General features: G+C 37.3%; 1 protein-coding gene across 1 annotated transcript in view; it reads right to left on the bottom strand.

The window, feature by feature from the left end:
• Window positions 1–1,331: 1,331 nt before the first annotated feature.
• Window positions 1,332–20,476, bottom strand: part of LOC113093750 (male-specific lethal 3 homolog) — a 30,754-nt gene continuing 11,609 nt past the window's right edge. Inside the window, exons 4-7 of the mRNA XM_026259309.1 lie at window positions 16,512–16,612; window positions 9,601–9,695; window positions 1,943–2,071; window positions 1,332–1,789 (exon numbers count right to left, since the gene is read on the bottom strand). Coding sequence (XP_026115094.1) covers window positions 1,625–1,789; window positions 1,943–2,071; window positions 9,601–9,695; window positions 16,512–16,612 — 490 coding nt within the window. The 3' untranslated portion in view covers window positions 1,332–1,624. The remainder of the gene's footprint in view (window positions 1,790–1,942; window positions 2,072–9,600; window positions 9,696–16,511; window positions 16,613–20,476) is intronic.

The raw sequence follows: 20,476 nt of genomic DNA, 5'->3' as shown, positions 1-20,476 counted from the left end.
ATGACGCCATTGCATCGAGCGCAAAAGAATCGGTGAACTGTTTTCTTCAACTGGTTTATTGAATCAAACTGTCAGAAAGAACTAACGTTACTGGTCATCCGAGAACCGATGCAACCGGTTCTTGACTCGTGAACGAGTCATTATCTGTCTCGGCTCGGTGTTCATTTCTCTCTTCACAGCAGTTCAGTCAGCACGCGCAGTCTTCTTAAAAGCTTGTTTCGCTCAATGATGTGCCAGCTTCATCAAACCTGCCATCTACAGTTCTGGCAGTGGTTTGTAATGGAATGATTCGTAACATTATTATAATTGTAACGAGTAACGATGCAGCACATAAAAAAAATATCGGAGTAAAAGTATTAAACTCAGCGAAAATATGTACCGAAGTAAAAGTGGAAGTAGGAGAAAAAAATAATACTCTAGTAAAGTACAGATACCGCCTTTTAGTACTTAAGTACAGTAGTTCTACATCGTTACTATACATCTCTGTTCGGTACAGATACCAGTGAAAATTCACAATTATCGATACCAATTTCGGGAACCAAAGCAAAACACAAAAATATTCTTAAAAAAAAAAAAAAAAAAAAAATTCAACAGTAGTAGCAGTATCACATACATTCTACTAAATAATAGTAATATTTCTAGCACAATGCCTTTATGTAACAATTAACTTTTTTGATGGGTTACCAGGAATACCTTTAAATTGACACTGGTTTTACTCAAATGAAACTGTTTGTGAAGTGACTGAGAACAGTTCTGGTGATGTTGTTTATGTATTTATGTCCTCACTGAGACGGCAGATGCTAAAATTACTGCAAGCGTCAAGCACTTCATTCTATGTAGTAAACAAACCCGCACTTCTCTGCCATTCATTCAATCACACAGAGACGCGCAGAACATGCAGGATTCATATTTCAACCAACTTTTATATCTTAACATTTACAGATACTGGTCCATATGTAGATTTGATTTGATTCATTTATGCTAATTTTGACAAATTCCGTGACTGTCCATATTAAAATGTAGGTTTCATTTTCATGACTGGATTCTTTTCATCCGCGTTTTCTGTTTCGTGGAAATCATAGCACTGTATGCATCAAGAACCGGGTTGACTGAATTTCTCGGTACCACCGGTACTTAAAGAAACCTGGTACCCTGACATTTCCATTTTTTTAGTACCGACTTGATACCGAAGTACCAGGTCTTTTGACAACACTAAGTTAGTCAGAATCCAGCCATTTTTCACTTGATCCTTTTAAATCAATACTTAATTACAAAATAATTGAAGGATACATGCCAGTATTTAAAAATATTGTTTTCTTTAATATTATTATTATCATTAATTATTTTCTTTTCTTTTTGCTGTGGTACTAAAATTGGTTCTGAAAATCATTTGTTGTTATGTATAATTAAGAGCTCATATTAAACTGTTTATTTCATAGTTAAATAGGGTTTGACGGCGATTACATTTTCTTACTGGTTAATGTACATGTGGCAACACCAGTGAGAAGAGGGTTCCCTTATCGAGCTTTCACTCTACATTGCAAGAATCGCAGTGGAAACTCCTCCCCTTCTCCAAAATAATAATATACAGAAAGCTGTATAAGAAATATCTTTTGGTTGCAACTTACTTCCTCTCAGGTGGCATATAGTGTGGACTCATATTTGTCTGCAGGGAGCTCTGAGGGTGCCGACAGCGCTCATTAGCTGAGAAAGCTGCATTTAGGGTGAAGTGCTTCACATAGGACTCCAGAATATTTACTACATTCACCAGGCATGGAAGCTTCACCAGCTGTTTTCAGTGAAACAAAATGAAATAACCATTTTTGTAAGCATTACACAATGTCACTAAAGAAAACTACGTATTTAATGAAGAAACCAATGTAAATCTGAGCAGGAGGGATCCGATGACTTATGTATTACCAAAGTAGTATTGCATGTATACCTTCTTTCTTTTGTTGATATAATAACAGTCGTCCTCCAGCTTCTTCTTGAGAACATCAGGGATGTCAATGTTTACAGTGATGCTCTTGTCTTCACTCTCCTTTTTGGTCTGCGGCTCCTGCTCTTCCCTCTGTATAAAAGCATACTATTAAGGTTTATAAGAGCATATGTGGAATTTTTTTGTTTCAATACATGCAAATTCAGATTGCATGTTAATACAAACTAAATAGTTAAGTTTGTAGACAAACTTTAAGTTGGCTTGAAAAGATTGAAGCCGTTTTAAAAGCTTAAAGTTTGAGGGTTTTCAGTTTTAACTAATTTTAAGTAGTTTTAAAGTTTTGAAGGCAATAAAGTATAATCAAGAAAATTGGTAGATAAATAGACAGAAAGATAGATGAATAGCTAAGAAATAGTTAATTAGCATGTTGCTACCGTGTTTCCAGCATGATTATCATGTTGCTTGCATGACTAGCATGTCGTTAGCATGATTAACTGCAAAGCAATCTGCATTGCAGATGATCCCACAACTGTCACACAGCTTCTTCAATCTGCTGCCATCTGGGAGGAGACTGCAGAGTCTCCAGGCCAGGACCAGCTGAGTGAAGAACAGCTTCATTCATCAGGCTGTCAGAAAGCTGAACTCCCTCCCAACCTTGCCCCACCTTCCCTCTTTTGTCCCAGACACCACTTAACTCTGAACAATCTCTCCTCTGGTGACTACCATGTTGCTAGCATGATTAACAAGTGACTAGAATGTCACTAGCATGTTGTAAGCATGATTAGCAAGTGCTTAGCATTTTTCCAGCATGTTAATAGCATGATTCTAACAGGATTAGGAAGTTACTAGCTTGATTAGCAAGTTAACAGCATGTAGCTAGTGTGATTCTAACACGAATAGCAAGCTAGTAGCATGTTTCTAGCAAGATTGTAATGTTAATAGAATGTTGCTAACATGTTTACCAAGCTACTAACATGTTATTACCATTATTAACATGTTACTAGCATGATTAGCAAGTAATTAGCATGTTGTTTGCATGTTTCTCAGCTAAAACCAGATTGATTGATTGATTCCGTAAAAAAAAAAAAAAAAAAAAATACTAAAAACCATCTTATAACCAACTAAAACCAGTTGATTCAGTAAAAATCCATCTTTAAAAAAAAACAGCTAAAACCAGCTTAGGCTGGTTGCCTAGTCTTAGCTGGTTTAAGTTGAAAATATCTGTGTTAAACATGGCTGGTCTTAAAGCAGGTCTCACAGCTAAGACCAGCCTGACCAGCTAAAAAGTGGCCAAAACCACTTTAAAATCAGTCTGTGAGACAGGTCAAAACAGTCAATCGGCTTAGACGGGTTTTAGCTGTTTTTCAGTAAATTGGCTCTCAAGCCAACATAAGACAATGGACCTTAGGGTTGAAGCCATATTGAAATGCAAATTATGCAAATTAAATAGAAATCGAATACTAGGTTTCTTGATTGTGCTAGCCAAATAATACATTCAGCACACAAACATAAAGACAGACAGATACTCAGGATTACACAGATTATGTTTTAGGGTTTACAGATGATTAAAACTAAATTTTCCAAAAATAATTTCTGTAATCTCTGCATGAAGGTTTGCATTTATGTTAACTACCCAGAGGTAGACATTTTTGCAAGAGCTACTGTTACTGACTCTGGTGACTGTGTTATCCTTGTGCTTTTAGATCTAACTGCTGCATTTGACACAGTGGATCATGAAATATTCATTTCACGTTTAAGGCAGTGGGTGGGCATCAGTGGCATAGCACTGGAGTGGTTTAGGTCATACTTAGCGAATCAAACTTTTTGTGTTAGCTTAGGTGACTCTGTATCCACCTCTGCTCCTCTCTTGTGTGGGGTCCCACAGGGCTCAGTCCTCGGCCACCTACTTTTCTCTCTGTATTTGCTTCCACTTGGTTCCATACTTAGAAAGTATGGCATTTCATTCCACTGTTACGCAGATGACATTCAGATTTATGTACCTCTTAAAAAGAAAAATTATAACTGTTGGACAACTACTCAATTGTCTCGACGACATAAAGGCCTGGATGGCTCTGAACTTTTTCAATTTTAATGATAAAAAAAACAGAAGTGATGGTTTTTGGAGGCACTACTGGGACCCTGCCTGCAGATCTGGGCTCCTTAGCACCCTATATTAAACTTAGTATCACAAACCCAGGAGTTAAAGTGGACCCTGAGCTTAAACAGTCAGATCAAAGCTGTTGTCAAATCAAGCTTCTTTCATTTAAGGCAGCTGGCCAAAATAAAGCCAATTCTGTCAAGACAACATTTTGAAAATGTAATCCACGCCTTTGTAACTACGTGGCTGGACTACTGTAATTCACAATATGTGGGGGTTAGTGGGTCCTCCATCACCCGTCTCCAGATGATATAAAATGCAGCAGCACCTCTTTTAATGGGCACACGTAAACATGAGCACATTTCCCATATTTTAGCTTCATTACACTGGCTACCTATTCAATTTAGGATCCATTTTAAAATTCTGTTATTTGCTTTTAAATCACTAAATGGTCTTGCTCCGCCATACCTCTCTGAGCTTCTACACTCTTATAAACCTGTCCGCTCTCTCAGATCAGATGATCAGCTGCTCCTGAATGTGCCTAAAACTAAGCGTAAGCTCAGAGGGGACCGTGCCTTTGCTGTGTCTGCCCCTAAACTATGGAATGATCTGCCTTTGCATGTTAAGCAGGCCTCTTCTTTATATGTTTTTAAAACCCTTCTTAGAATCAACTTTGGTTGTTGTAAAGTGCTTAACAAATAAAGTTGGTATGGTATGGACTAACATGTTGCTAGCATGATTAGCATGTTTCTAGCATGATTAGCATGTTGCTAACATGACACTAACATAATTAGCAAGTGACTAGCCATGTCGCTAGCATGATTAGCAAGTTACTAGCATGTCGCTAACATGTTGTTAGCATGATTAGCATGTTTCTAGCATGAGACTAGCATGATTTTAGCATGATTAGCATGTTTTGCTAGCATGTTTCTAGCATGATTAACATGTTTCTAGCATGTTTCTAGAATGATTAGCATGTGACTAGCATGTTGCTAGCATTTTTCTAGCATGATTAACATGTTGCTAGCATGTTTCTAGCATGACTAGCATGTGACTAGCATGACTTTAGCATGATTAGCATGTTGTTAGGATAGATAGATAGATAGAAACAGTCAGATAGATAGAAACAGTCAGATAGATATATAGATAGATAGATAGAAACAGTCAGATAGACAGATAGTAGACAGATAGATAGAAACAGTCAGATAGATAGATAGAAACAGTCAGATAGAAAGAAACAGTCAGATAGATAGAAACAGTCAGATAGATAGATACGATATATAGATGGATAGAAATAGTCAAATTGATAGATAGATTAGATGAGTTTGAATGAGTTTAAATTGATTAGCATCGAAGCTTGATTGAGTCTAATGGGATTTGGAGCTTGGGTCATCTGAACATCCTGTCAATGAAAGTCTATGGGAGTTTTATGATTTTTAATCTTAATTTTTATGAAAATCTTAAATCCAATCAGTTAGAAAAGATATAGCACACCCGGCGGGTATAGGCTGAAGAGCTGGGCTAAGTTTGGAGTCTGTAGTAGAGATCTTCATGGGTCCAAAAATTTGTGCCCGAACCCGAAAGAGACCCGTAATGTACTACACCGAACCGACCCAGACCCGTCTAATATTTCAAAAGCCGGACCCGGACCCATGTAGATGCGAGAAATGCCTACCAGGACCCGACCCGGACCCGTATATAATTATTGGAAATCTGGACCCGAACCCGCCGGGAAGACACAGACCCGACTGGACCCGACGTTCACATATTCCACCTTAAATTGCTATTACAAGTCAATAAACCTGTTGCGAAAAATACAGCTTTTTGTCTTACCTAATTTAAAGAGCCGTAGTCTCTCTTCCTTGTACCTGACTGCCTGTGATGCATTACAATCTCCGACAAGAAAGTTATTCATGTTATTCCTCTCGTTATTCCAAGTCCAAGCTGAATCCACTCATTATTTCAGCTTCAAAAGTCCACTTGATGTCACGGTGATGGATGACAAATGCTACTGTGCACATGTACATTCTGACTCGAGTTAATTCGCATAATAACTTAGACTGTTTGCCCATATGAACTATAATAACAGGGTATATACAGCAATCCTTAAGTTAAATTTACTACTTTTTAATACCTTTTTCACTACCTTCAGAATATTTTTTAAAACCATCACGACACTGAATTGCAAGTGTTAATCAGAGACCTTTCTATTATTTACACAGATTTTGACATATATAACATACAAAAAATAATAGATTTAGAGACTGATGTTGACAGCATATTGCACATTTATTTCACTTAGTAAATAAAAATAAAACAAATACCATAAAATGTGCAATGGAGAAAATGGATAGACCGAACAATAAGCCTGCCTGTTAGTGTTGTCACGGTACCAATATTTCAGTATTCGGTACCGATACCAGTGAAAATCCACGGTTCTCGGTACCAATTTCGGTACCAAAGCAAAACACAAAAATTTGCTAATAAAAAAAATAACTTTTTAGCACTAAAAATAAAACCAATGCCATTCTTTATACTTATTTAGAATTGTGTTTAAAGTTTTTCTACAAGTTATATAATTATGAAAAACAGTAAACAAGTTTCACCCAAATTTAATTTGTCTTTTAATTTATCAAATTTAAACACATTTAATGTTTGGTAAATAAAGGGGATTTGCTATTAAAATTAAAACATGGGAGAAATATTGAGATTTTTTTTTTTTTTTAAATAAAGTTTTTTTATTTTTTTGCAACAGTGGTAGCAGTATCACATACGTTTTACTAAATAATAGTAATATTTCTAGCACAATGCCCTTATGTAAAAATTTTCTTTTAGGCCTAATGAATGCATATTTGTCATTTTGAAATTTCTATTTGCGCATTAGCTCCGCCCACTACCGGAGAAACCGGTATGTCTTCTGCTTTTTCGAAAATGAATATGAATAATTCTAAATGAACTCCATTATTTTGACAGGAGAAGACAACAGATGCTGAAATTAATGCAAGCGTCATGCGCTTCAGTCTATGTAGTAAATAAACCTGCACGTCTCTGCCATTCATTAATTCACACAGAGACGCGCAGAACACGGATTCATATTTCAAACAACTTTTGCGGCTTAACATTTACAGATACTGGTCCATATGGAGATTTGATTTGATTAATTTATGCTTTCACAAATTCCATGACTGTCCATATTAAAATGTAAGTTTCATTTTCATGACTGGATTTTGAGATTCCGTAGGCCTACTCGTTTTCTGCTTCGCGGAAATCATAGCGCTGTATGCGTCAAGAACCGGGTTTAAACGGGACCTCGGTACTACCGGTCGTTAACCCAGCTATTAGAAAACTTGCATTTGTCCATGAAGACGACGATGGTTGTCCAGTCGTTGAAGATATGCCTTGAAGCAAGTCTAAAATAAAACGTAAGCCAGCCACTTCTGTTGAGCGCGAAGTGTTCTGAGATGATGCCGAACGACCACTGAATATGACGTCAGCATCAAACATACAGTGAGACGGAGACGGAAGATCTTTGATTATGTGCCCAGATATGCTAAAGCCCATATAAACGAACTAACACGAACGCAGATAGAATTTCAATCAGAATAAGACACCTGATAGTCTGGAAAAAATAATACCTAATTTGGAAAAAAATAATACCTCTGAGACCACATTTAACACTTTTAATGGCCTTAAATTTGACCATTTTGATTTATCACTTTTTAATACTTTTTAAAACCCCGCGGACACCCTGAATAACGATCGCTCGTGCAATGCCATGACCGCTGACGTTATTTATTTGCTATCATCTGATCTCTGTGCTCTCTGCTCTGCATCGAGTCTGAATCTGAACCACTAAAACTTTAAGATTAAACGGTTCATTTATAATATTATAAAAATGGGAGAAAATGTAAAACGCTGTATCAACCTAAAATGCTTTAACGCAATTTGAGCGTCATAGAAAACATTCATGTGACAGTTCACCTCAGATTGTGTTGCTGATTTGAAATATATTAAATATGAGTGTGTCAAGTCTGCAAGCATTAATACCGTGCGTGCACTTGTATTAACTCTGAGTCTGCGCGCTCTGCTTCTAAAAGCAGAGAGAAAGAGAGAGATCACTTTTTTTGGCTCACTCTTTTCTTTTCCTAATTTTACAAGTTGCAAGTTACAAAAAACACAAGCAGTCTTTGATCACGGCCGGGTGTTCTCCGAGTCCGATGACTCAGATCGCACGGGAATTACACACAATGTTAAACAGACCCGGGACCCGAGGTAATAGATTCGGACCCGACCCGGACCCGGCTGATGATTTAAAATATAGACCCGAACCCGTACGGGTCGGGTCTAGGGTCGACGGGTGCACTGTGAAGACCTCTAGTCTGTAGAGTTAAAGCTCTAGGAGGAGTTAGAGTTGCAAAATTTTGGGGAAGAAGAAGAAGAAGAAGAAGAATATTAAGTTTAAATAGGATTTCAGTAAGTTGGCTTTCTCAAGCCAATTTAACAATTCAACAAGATTACCTCAGACATACCATTAATACTGAAATCCTCTGGTTCTATCTTACAGTAAATACAGTCGATAACTGAATAAAACAAGAGAGAGGTTCTGTGTGATATGAGAGATGTGAAAGAAGCGCCAGACTTTAATACCTAGATGAGTGGTTTGATATTCGGCGTTGCTAATGTCAACACTGAAGAATGAAGAAACTGACCAATAAGGCTGGGCAAAAAAATCGAATGCGATTTTTATTCACATCTTGTCAGTAAAGGCGCTCCTGTGATTAGTAGTGTATCTCCAACATGTGCGTTCAGATCAGGATTGCCAGGTTTTCAAAACAAAACCTGCCCAATCACTTCTCAAAACTAGTCCAATTGCGTTTCGTTCCGGGCAATAAAAATACACGTTTTTGGTGGTGTTCCCTTGGTAATATTCTCATTTTAGGGGATAAATATTATGTTATTGGTATTGGGGTCGCTTCGAACCGCGGACATGAAAACAATCGCAGACTTGGCAACACTGGTTGGCATTTACGACACAGAGCCGTAATTCACTGACAATCTACACAAAATCGATTTCATCGCAGACAATTCATTGCCGATTTTGAAAGTGATTTTGTGTAGCTATTCGGTGGACTACGGCTCTGTGTAGTAAATGCTGCTACACCTGAACCAATGTTGCCAAGTCTACGGTTGTTTTCATGTCAACATGATATTTAGCCCCTAAAATGCGAATTTTAACTAGGTGACCCTGCCACAAAACATATATTTTAACCCTGGGACGCAATTCTTATCGGGGAACCTCTTGGAAACACGATTAGGCTAGTTTTAGACTAGCGTTGAGAAGCAACTGGGCAGGATTTTTTGTGAAAACCTGGCAACCCCGATTGGAACACACATGCTGGAGGATATACTTCTAATCACAGGAGCGCCTTTACTGAAGAGATGCGCATGAAAATCGCATTCGATTTTTTTGCACAGCCCTACTGACCAATCAGAATCACGTATTCCAGAAATCCATACGCTAAAGCAGCCTACAACATGCATAAAAGTTAAACAAATGTCTTACCATATTGTTCATATCCTCTGATGAGTCACTCTCACTTTTTAAGGACTCCTGATCTGAAATGTCTTTGTCACTATCATCAGATGGCGAGATCAAAGCTAAGAAAAAAAAGGGAGAACAGGGTAAAAACACAGATTGGTATAGCAGTGGTTCTCAACCTGCAGCCCGATACAAATTCAAATGCTAGTTTTTATATTAATTAAAAAATGTACTAAACAAATACAATTTATAATGTTTTTATGTAAAATAATTGTTTTTCATATATTATTTTCAGACACGAGCAGACCTCTACTCACCTAATTATTGTTACACATTTAACGAACACTTACAAGAAAGCACTTTTGCAGAATTAAATTCAAACAGTCATTAAAATCAGCAGTCATTAGTTCAATAAAATTGAACATCAGAATGGACACATTCAAAACAGGAGTAGTAGCAGCAGTTAAGGCAGGGCTGAACTGGTAATCGGCATACCGAGCATTTTCCCGTCGGGTCAACGCACATTATTAGGCCAACAGAATGTTTTTTTTGTTTTGTTTTTTTTTTGGCTGAGGACCATCACGCAGGGACAGCAAGCAGCCAGTGGCCCATTGGTTTGTCTCATGTACTGAAAGTGTAAACATCCATTCACAATGGATCACCCCAACTTCTTCCTTGTCGCCTTTTCCCACGTTTTCACAGCAGCTTTATCAATAACAGGCTTGCTCTGCGGTGAGTGATGTGGGCCAAAGAGCCGGCTCTTTACGTTTACCCGCGCCCTCAAATTAAAACACTGCTGACTCCTTGTGTCTCCTTCCGCTTTGTGGGTGACGTAAACGCGTTGTCACATTTAAAAAAATTATTGCGAAAGAACCTGACGTGAGCTTTAAATAAATTAAAAGAGACTTCGAGGCAGAGGAATTTGCCTTGATCATTTTTTGTAATCGAGTTACTCGAGGAATCGTTTCAGCCCTAAATACATATGCTAGATACTTTATATACACCACCAGTCAAAAATATTTGAACAGTAAAAAAGGTCCAATAGAAAGATCTGAAGATCACCATTTATCTGAAATAAAAAAGCTTTTGTAACATTATACATATACGATTCAAAAGCTTGTAGTCAGATGTTTTTATTATTTTTATTTATTTATTTTTTATGGTGGGGGGAAATGACAGAAATTAATACTTTTATTAGGCAAGGATGTTTTAAACTGATCAAAAGTTACAATAAAGACATTTATAATTTTACAAAAAAATAATATTTTGGATAAATACTATTCTTCTAAACTTTCTATCCATCAAAGAAACCTGGAAAAATTCTACCCAGCTGTTCTCAACATAATAATAAAAAATGTTTTTTGAGCAGAAGTGTGTAATGATGCTAAACATTCAGCTCTGAAAATCAGAGGAATAAATTACATTTAAAAATGTAATCAAATATAAAATATCACAATATTACTGGATTTGCTGTTTTTTGGATCAAATAAATGCAGGCTTGGTGAGCAGAAGAGAATTCTCTAAAAACATTCAAAATCTTAATGTTCAAAAACTTTTGACTGGTATATATATATATACACACACCAGTTTATTTTCCTTGTAGGCCTGCTCATGTTTAAAAAATATATATAACTTTTCCAAAGTGTAAAGTTGCAGCATCAACCATTTCAGTTTTTAGACCTGCTCAGATTTCGTTATTGCGTTGGAACGATCGGAATTAAGAGCAAAGGTCTGTTTAAATGCCGACGGGAGCTGTGTTTGAATTACAATCATATTCGTGTTTGGTGTGAACGCAGCATAAGAGGTCGCTTTCGACGTCACTGGGTCTTATAGGCGCATAAATTTGCTAGTATTTTCTGTCTAGCTCTCGGAAGGCATACTGCACTTTCGGATTTCTTTATTTTCATTCTCTGCTTGTTTGTGAGTTTTGTTACATCTATATTTTTTTAATTGTTTAATTATTTTAAAATTAATAGTGTACATATTTGGTTAAAATCGATTCCCTTATTTTCATTTTCGAAACCTTTTTTGGTTGGTCCGATCGATTGTGCAATCGATTTTCGAACTAAAAGTGACAGCCCTATATTGCACCTGTCAAACATAGTCTATTTTGCCGTCAATACTGTTGACGGTGTCCTTTATCAGTAGGCTTTATATTTATGCTCAACATTAAGTATAGATATTTTTGTCGCGAAGACAAGATCCTGGTCTGTCGGCGGTCTCCCTCCATGTCACCTACAGTAGCAGCAGTGCGCCAGCGCCGCGTTAGGCACGATTCTGGTGTGTAAAGACACAGAAAACGCGAGGCAGCCATCACACAACTGACATGCAGCAGAAACGCCACGCTCACGCCACGCAGCCAGTGTGTCACCGGCCTTAAGGGGTCTCTTTCTGATAAGCTCACCATTGAATCTGGTGTGCCACAGGGGTCCATTTTGGGTCCCCTGTTGTTTACATTATATATTAACAATCTTGGTCATAATCTATCAGACGCAAGTATTCATTTATATGCCGACGATACCATTATTTACTGTTTTGCATCTTCTATTGACAATTGCATTTTAAAGTTGCAGAAAGCATTTGAATTAGTTCAGCGTAACCTATTTTCTTTAAAATTAGTCCTGAATGAGAAGAAAACTAAATACATGGTCTTTTCTAGGAAACACAAGTCTGATTCTTCTCCCACACCTCTTTACACTCTGCAAGGTAACAGTATAGAATTGGTCTCCTCTTACAAATATCCAGGGTTTGTGTTGGAAGAGGACTTATCATTTAAGTTACATGTTAAACAACTGTTGTCTAAGTTAAGGTTGCAGCTGGGGTTTTATTTTCGGAGTAGTACATGTTTTTCCCAGTCAGCCAGGAGAAAGTTGGTGGGATCTACCTTCTTACCTATCTTAGATTATGGAAATGTTTTTTACAGAAATACCACTAAAGCTCTCTTACAATCATTAGATTCTGTTTATCACTCTGCTCTAAGATTTATAACTTGCACAAAATATCACACTCATTGTGCACTGTATGAAATGGTAGGTTGGCCTTCACTTCATATAAGAAGGTACAAGCACTGGCTCATACTTGTGTATAAGGCATTAGTTGGCCAGCTTCCTCAATATATGAATAGTCTATTAATCTTTAATAGTCAAGGGTATAATCTACGTTCAAGTAGATATATTCTTTTAAATGTTCCTTTAATGAAGACAGAGTTTGGAAAAACTGCTTTTATTTATATCGCATCAGCTGCTTGGAATGAGATCCAAAGATCATTGAAACTTGATGTACTTATTTCAATTAATGAGTTCAAGTTATATCTCAACCAAACATTCAAATCTGTCTATACTTACTCTTAACGTTTAATCTTGCTTTATTGATTTATATGTGTGTGTTGTGTAACTTGTTTTATGTAGTTATGTATATTGTGTGCTGCTACCTTGGCCAGGGCTCACTTGTAAATGAGATATTTATCTCAATGTGATTATTTCACATATTCATATTTATATATATAAATAAAGGTTTAATAAAATAAATAAAAATTAGAATCAGCTGCAGGGCAGGGTTTGGAAACACGAAAATTTACCTATGTTCCGCGCAAAAAATATTGCATTCGGTCATTCGGTACACACGTGCACCGTACCAAAAGCCCTGTACCGAAACGGTCCGGTATGAATACACATACCGTTACACCCCTAATAAATAAATAAATAAATATATATGTCACAAAAACAAGAGCACACACACACACACACACACTCCATTCAAAGAGTGAAACTTGTATATTATATTAATTCATTCATTCCACACAGACTGATATATTTATAATGTTTATTTCTTTTAATTTTGATGATTATAACTGTCAACTAAGGAAAATTAAAATTGAAAATGAAATCTATATCTCTAGTGTTCTAATATTGTAAAAAGGTTCAATATTGAAGACACATGGTGCCACACTCTAATCAGCAAATTAACAGCTAATTAATAGTAACAAATAATAAACCTGACGTTGTCTGTTGTTCAAGAGTGGCTTGACACAAGGGGCCCTATCTTGCACCGAGCGCAATTGACTTTGTACACCGACGCATGTGTCATTCCTATTTTGCACCCGCGCAAAGCGCGCTTTTCCCTTCACAGAAGCACGTCGCTAAACTACTGAATGAACTTGCACTCCCTGGGCGGTTCAGCGCAAAAAAGGAGGCGTATTCCGGCGCAAACAATCCCTGGTGCTATTTTGCTGTTCCATTAAACAATTGCGCCACTGACCAGAAAAAACCTAGTCTAAAGTCAGTGGCGCGTTGCGCGTTGTTCATTATGCTATTTTAAGGGCGCATGCTTGACCATAATGTATAGCGTGCACAACGCGCATACACTTTGCTCATGTAATTTACACAGATGCAACAGTTATTTTTGCAAATCATAAATTGTTACACTTAAAAAAATATTAACACATGAGATGACGGAAATCATTGTGGTGTGCCACGAAGATGTGAAAAAATAGGCATAAATCTAGCTTACAAATTATTCAGGCTAATTGTAGTAATTAAGCATCAGACCTGTTTGAGGTCATATATGTATATAAGGACATCTGACAAATTGGTTTGTCCGTCAAGAACCAGGAAAAAAAATAGATGAAACAATTGTGGCTATCCTACCACATCTTTCCTTCCCTTCAACTCTCTATTAATGTGCTTGGACACAGAGCTCTGTGAACAGCCAGCCTCTTTTGCAATGACCTTTTGTGTCTTGCCCTCCTTGTGCAACCTTTTCACAATATTCAAATTTTCTGAGATTCTGAATCTGGGATTTTCCTTAGTTGTCAGTTATAATCATCAAAATGAAAATAACTAAACATTTGAAATATATTGGTCTGTGTGTAATGAATGAATATAATATACAAGTTTCACTTTTTGAACAGAATTTGTGAAATAAATAAAACTTTTTGATGATTTTTTTGCATTCTCAATGCATCATGACGTGCCTAAAATAAAATCTATAGATATAAAACAGTTCAAGCATATAACAATGTTTTAATGTTAAACCTAGATAAATGTGCAATATATCCAAAAGTATGTGCGGAGAATGGAAGCTAAACCAGGACATAGAGGTGCCAGCGGGATCACTTTAAATTTTTACAGTGGATACCCTGTCATTTTTACTCATAAGAGTAATACATAATTCATAACATTAAAGGGTCTACCTTTATTTGTGTGTACTCATAATATCAACAAAACGTTGTGCTTCTGTAAAATAAAGAAAATAAACATGATGCACTCTCTGCCATCACATCTTGAACAGGAGTGCTTACAAAAATGAACCAAAACTCAGCAAATAAATGCCTCACAGACATGATAAAATATATGTATTAGGGCTGCACGATTAATCGCATGTGACTGTCATGCGTGTCTCGTTAGTAAAGCCAGTTCTGCGAATCATAATCATCTGCGATTATGAATGCGATATTGCGTAGATTGTGAGCTAACTACGGCTCTGTCTATTAAGTGCCACTCCATTTGAAAGCAGGAGATTGGCATTTACCGGTAATTGCAGAACCGGCTTTACTAACAGTTGTCATGCGTCATTTACTAACGCATGACAACTGCATCCGATTAATCGTGCAGCCCTAATATGTATAGAAAGTTTTGAGTTATTACTAAACTAAATAAAACAAATCAAAAACTTTCATTATGATCGTAATCCTTAAAGAAGCATTATTTCTCTAAAGGAGCATCTGAGTAGATCAGAATCTGCAACTTCATCCTTGTGACACCCACTCAGAAATCACTAGTTTATTAGTAAATAATTCAAATATCTCCTTACTATGCCCCCCTGACAAATTCATGGTAATTACTTTTGCCAGAGCTTTGCGACAAGCTTTAGCCTATTTGCATTGAAGCATTTGAACACCGAACTGTTCAGCTTTGCTGATGGCACATCAATATTTGGAACATAGACATTTATGAACGCACATTTTCCGCAATTGTGCTCGTCAAGTCACGCTTCTGTGTGCGTCTTACCAACTGCAGCTTCCATTTACAACTTCATTGTGCTGTTACTCCTTTCGAGCCGAGTTACACAAAATTAGTCAGCTTCTGACAGCATCAGGTGTTTTAATAATGATGAATATATTTATTTATTTATTTAAATGAATGTAATCGAATATATATCATAACATTTAGGCTATATTAGGCAATTATAAATCTGTTTGGTTTGTATTGGTGACATATCTAAATTATATGTGTGCGGTCCATGAAACTTGCAATTGGACCATAGTGCGGCCTAGAGGAAAAAAAAATTATCTTTATAGAGATAAATAGAGATAGATATTTATCGTAACTCCTCAAATAAAACCCGGGGCCTTTATTTACCTGAACTGCAGAAGGTAACAGGCTTTTCTTTGAAGCATGCTTTAATTAGAGGCAGGCCTTAATTATTTATTAAAAAGAAGGAATTAGAAATTGTTTTAAATAAACAATTTTAAATTAAAAGCGATAGCTTTCCAGGACAGAGATCATAACATTAGCACTGAATCAGTTCAGAATCAATCACCAAAAGAACAAGTTCGGTTCTCACGCGTTGTGTGTCAGTCTGCTTCATGCTGAATCATGCATGCGCTGTATCATCAGATCATCGGTTCTCAAATCGGATGCGTCCGACAGAAACGGTCCTCGGTTCAGTGTACTGTTGATCCAAAAAAAACGATGCAACAGGTTCTTGACTCGAGAACAAGGATCGCTCCGGCAGTGTGCGTGTATGTTAGTTATCTGGCACTGCTGATTATTCACACAAATTTCCCCCCGGCCTTTATTTGTCCGTGTTGACCACCCCCCCGGCCACTACCAGAGGCCCGGCGTTCATTTGACTACCGGTTTTCATTTGAGGAATTACGGTATCTATCTATAGTTTGATTAACATTAACATTTATCAGAACCTCATATACTCACAAGCATCATCACTCTTCTCCTTTTCCTCTTCAGTGAGGGATTTCGAGATTGAGTTAACACCCGGCAGACGACAGCGTCGCTTCTTCCATCCCTTTTTCCTCCTGCACAAAAAAAAAAAAAAAAAAATTATATATATATATATATATATATATATATATATATATATATATATATACACACACACACACACACACACACACACACACACACACACACACACACACACACACACACACACACACACACACACACACACACACACACACACACACACACACACACACACACACACACACACACACACACACACACATATACAGTACAGACCAAAAGTTTGAAATGAAAATTGTAGATTCACACTGAAGGCATCAAAACTATGAATTAACACGTGTGGAATTATATACATAACAAAAAAGTGTGAAACAACTGAAAATATGTCATATTGTAGGTTCTTTAAAGTAGCCACCTTTTGCTTTGATTACTGCTTTGCACACTCTTGGCATTCTCTTGATGAGCTTCAAGAGGTAGTCACCTGAAATGGTCTTCCAACCATCACTCTCCTTCTTGGTCAAATAGCCCTTACACAGCCTGGAGGTGTGTTTGGGGTCATTGTCCTGTTGAAAAATAAATGATGGTCCAACTAAACGCAAACCGGATGGAATAGCATGTCGCTGCAAGATGGTATGGTAGCCATGCTGGTTCAGTATGCCCTCAATTATGAATAAATCCACAACAGTGTCACCAGCAAAGCACCCCCACACCATCACACCTCCTCCTCCATGCTTCACGTTGGGAACCAGGCATGTAGAATCCATCCGTTCACCTTTTCTGCGTCGCACAAAGACACGGTAGTTGGAACCAAAGATCGCAAATTTGGACTCATCAGACCAAAACAAAGATTTCCACTGGTCTAATGTCCATTCCTTGTGTTTTTTAGCCCAAACAAGTCTCTTCTGCTTGTTGCCTTTCTTCAGCAGTGGTTTCCTAGCAGATATTCCACCATGAAGGCCTGATTCACACAGTCTCCTCTTAACAGTTGTTCTAGAGATGTGTCTGCTGCTAGAATTCCATGTGCCATTGACCTGCTCTCTAATCTTAGCTGCTGTTAACCTGCGATTTCTGAGGCTGGTGACTTGGATGAAATGGTCCTCCGCAGCAGAGGTGACTCTTGGTCTTCCTTTCCTGGGGCAGTCCGCATTTGAGCCAGTTTCTTTGTAGCGCTTGATGGTTTTTGTGACTGCACTTAATTTTTCGGACTGACTGACCTTCATTTCTTAAAGTAATGATGGCCACTCGTTTTCCTGCACTTAGCTGTTTTTTTCTTGCCATAATACAAATTCTAAAAGTCTATTCGGTAGGACTATTAGCTGTGTATCCACCTGACTTCTGCACAACACAACTGATGGTCCCAACCCCATTTATAAGGCAAGAAATCACACTTATTAAAACTGACAGGGCACACCTGTGAAGTGAAAACCATTTCAGGTGACTACCCGTTGAAGCTCATCAAGAGAATGCCAAGAGTGTGCAAAGCAGTAATTAAAGCAAAAGGTGGCTACTTTGAAGAACCTACAATATTACATTTATTTTGTTTTTTCACACTGTTTTTGTTATGTATATAATTCCACATGTGTTAATTCATAGTTTTGATGCCTTCAGTGTGACTCTACAATTCTCCTAGTCTTGAAAATAAAGAAAACTCTTTGAATGAGAAGGTGTGTAAAAACTTTTGGTCCGTACTGTCTGTATATATATATATATATATATATATATATATATATATATATATATATATATATATATATATGGGGGATGCACCGGTTGACCGGCCATAAATCGGAACCGGCTAGTTTTTGTGTGTGTGTATATATATTTATATACATATACACACACACACACACACACACACACACACACACACACGTGAAAGCACATAGTTTCCTTGCTGCACCACATACGTAACGCACACGGACTGCATACGCACTGCAGACGGAGTATGTGTGAAACAGGCGTGCGCAGGGCCATAGCTGGGGTCAGCAGGGACCTGGTGAAAGTTGTACCAGTGGCCCCTGTTTGAAATTGTTTAATTTGTATATTCGTTTATTTTTATTTATTTGTGCCATTTACACAATGTTTAAGTTTTTTTCAAGTTTTTAGATGTCAAGGTACAGAAACCAAATAATTAAATGTAAAATAGCACTGGATAGTCTTCAATGTAAAAATGAAACATACAATCAAACCTACATTTATTCAGACATCTTCAACATTACTCACATTATTACAGTTTTGCTATATATATCAAAAATTATATCTGGTTTCTGAATAATTTTTGTTTTGACTGCTAAAACTACAAAGTAATTCAGTCAAGAGCAGTGAGTGATTTTCATTTTCATTTTCTTGGATTAACATTACACCAGCCAGTAGCTAAATTAGACGCGGTCACTTTAAGAGACGATGAACATATCCAACATAATACACATCCCATTTTTTTCCTCAACTGTTTACTTTCACTTGAGAAATAACTGACAGTTTTTTCGAGCATAATTTTCAATGTGGATGTTTTGTATCTATTTGTCGCAAGAGCAAAAATAAGCAAATTCGATGTTCAAGTGTTTTGAGACGCCTTTCTCTGCGTGAGCCCTGAACACCAGAACACCGCGAGTACTGAATTGGGCTCTTTCACATCTTTTTGTTTGTTCAAACTGCGATTTGTATTTGTTCATTTAGGTGCAGGAGGGACTTCGAGGAGAGCTTCGCAGAAGAGAGCTCGGTTCAGTGTCGCTGTCCGTGATACGCGGCCGATAACGGCCCACCACTAATATACACACACACATACATACATACATACATACATACATACATATACATATATATACACACACACAATTATACATAAACATATACATTATTTATATATATATATATATATATACATACATACACACACACACACACACACACACACACACACACACACATATATAAATATATATATATATAGACACACATATACACACACACATATACTGTTGCAATCAAAATTACTCAACCCCCCAGAGACTGCAGTACTTTACAAATACAAGCTTTTCTGAAGATCCAGGATAAAATAAAAATTGCATCTATAACAATTCACTGGCATATTAAAAGTGATATTGTCAATATATAATGTAATACTTTTGAGTTATAAGAATTTTTGATAATACTGCTATGTCATAATTATTCAACCCCTATTCAACATTGCTGTTTTTAAATCACTTATTTGCATGGTGGGGAATAAAACAGTCTCAAAACACAATTAAGCTTTTAGAAACTCTTGAGCCATTATACATACAGTTAGTCCATGCATGTGTTGAAGTTAAATAGCAAAAATGTCAACAGAGCTCTCACAAAAGCTAAAGAGAATAAATATCATAGTACTTTAGAAAGGCTAAGGCTATATGAAGATTTCCAAGACATTGAAAGTTCCTAGAGACACAGCTCTCAGCCTTATTCCTTAGCTTAAAGTGTGTTTAATCAGAAAATCTTTGAGGTTGTGGAAGAAAAAGCACAATAAGATAAAATCTTTAATAAAGTGAAGTGAAAATGACATTCAGCCAAGTATGGTGACCCATACTCAGAATTCGTGCTCTGCATTTAACCCATCCGAAGTGCACACACACAGAGCAGTGAACACACACTGTGAACACACTCCCCGGAGCAGTGGGTAGCCATTTATGCTGCGGCGCCCGGGGAGCAGTTGGGGGTTCGATGCCTTGCTCAAAGGCACCTAAGTCGTGGTATTGAAGGTGGAGAGAGAACTATACATGCACTCCCCCCACCCACAATTCCTGCCGGCCCGAGACTCTAACTCACAACCCTTCGATTGGGAGTCCGACTCTCTAACCATTAGGCCACGACTTCCCTTATCAGAGCAACTGAGAAAAATCTGCAATGTTAAGCCAAAGACTTGCAAGATGACCTGATGA

The sequence above is a fragment of the Carassius auratus genome, unplaced genomic scaffold, assembly GCF_003368295.1.
Source record: "Carassius auratus strain Wakin unplaced genomic scaffold, ASM336829v1 scaf_tig00215128, whole genome shotgun sequence".
Taxonomy (NCBI): domain Eukaryota; kingdom Metazoa; phylum Chordata; class Actinopteri; order Cypriniformes; family Cyprinidae; genus Carassius; species Carassius auratus.
This window is presented reverse-complemented; position numbering and strand designations above follow the sequence as displayed.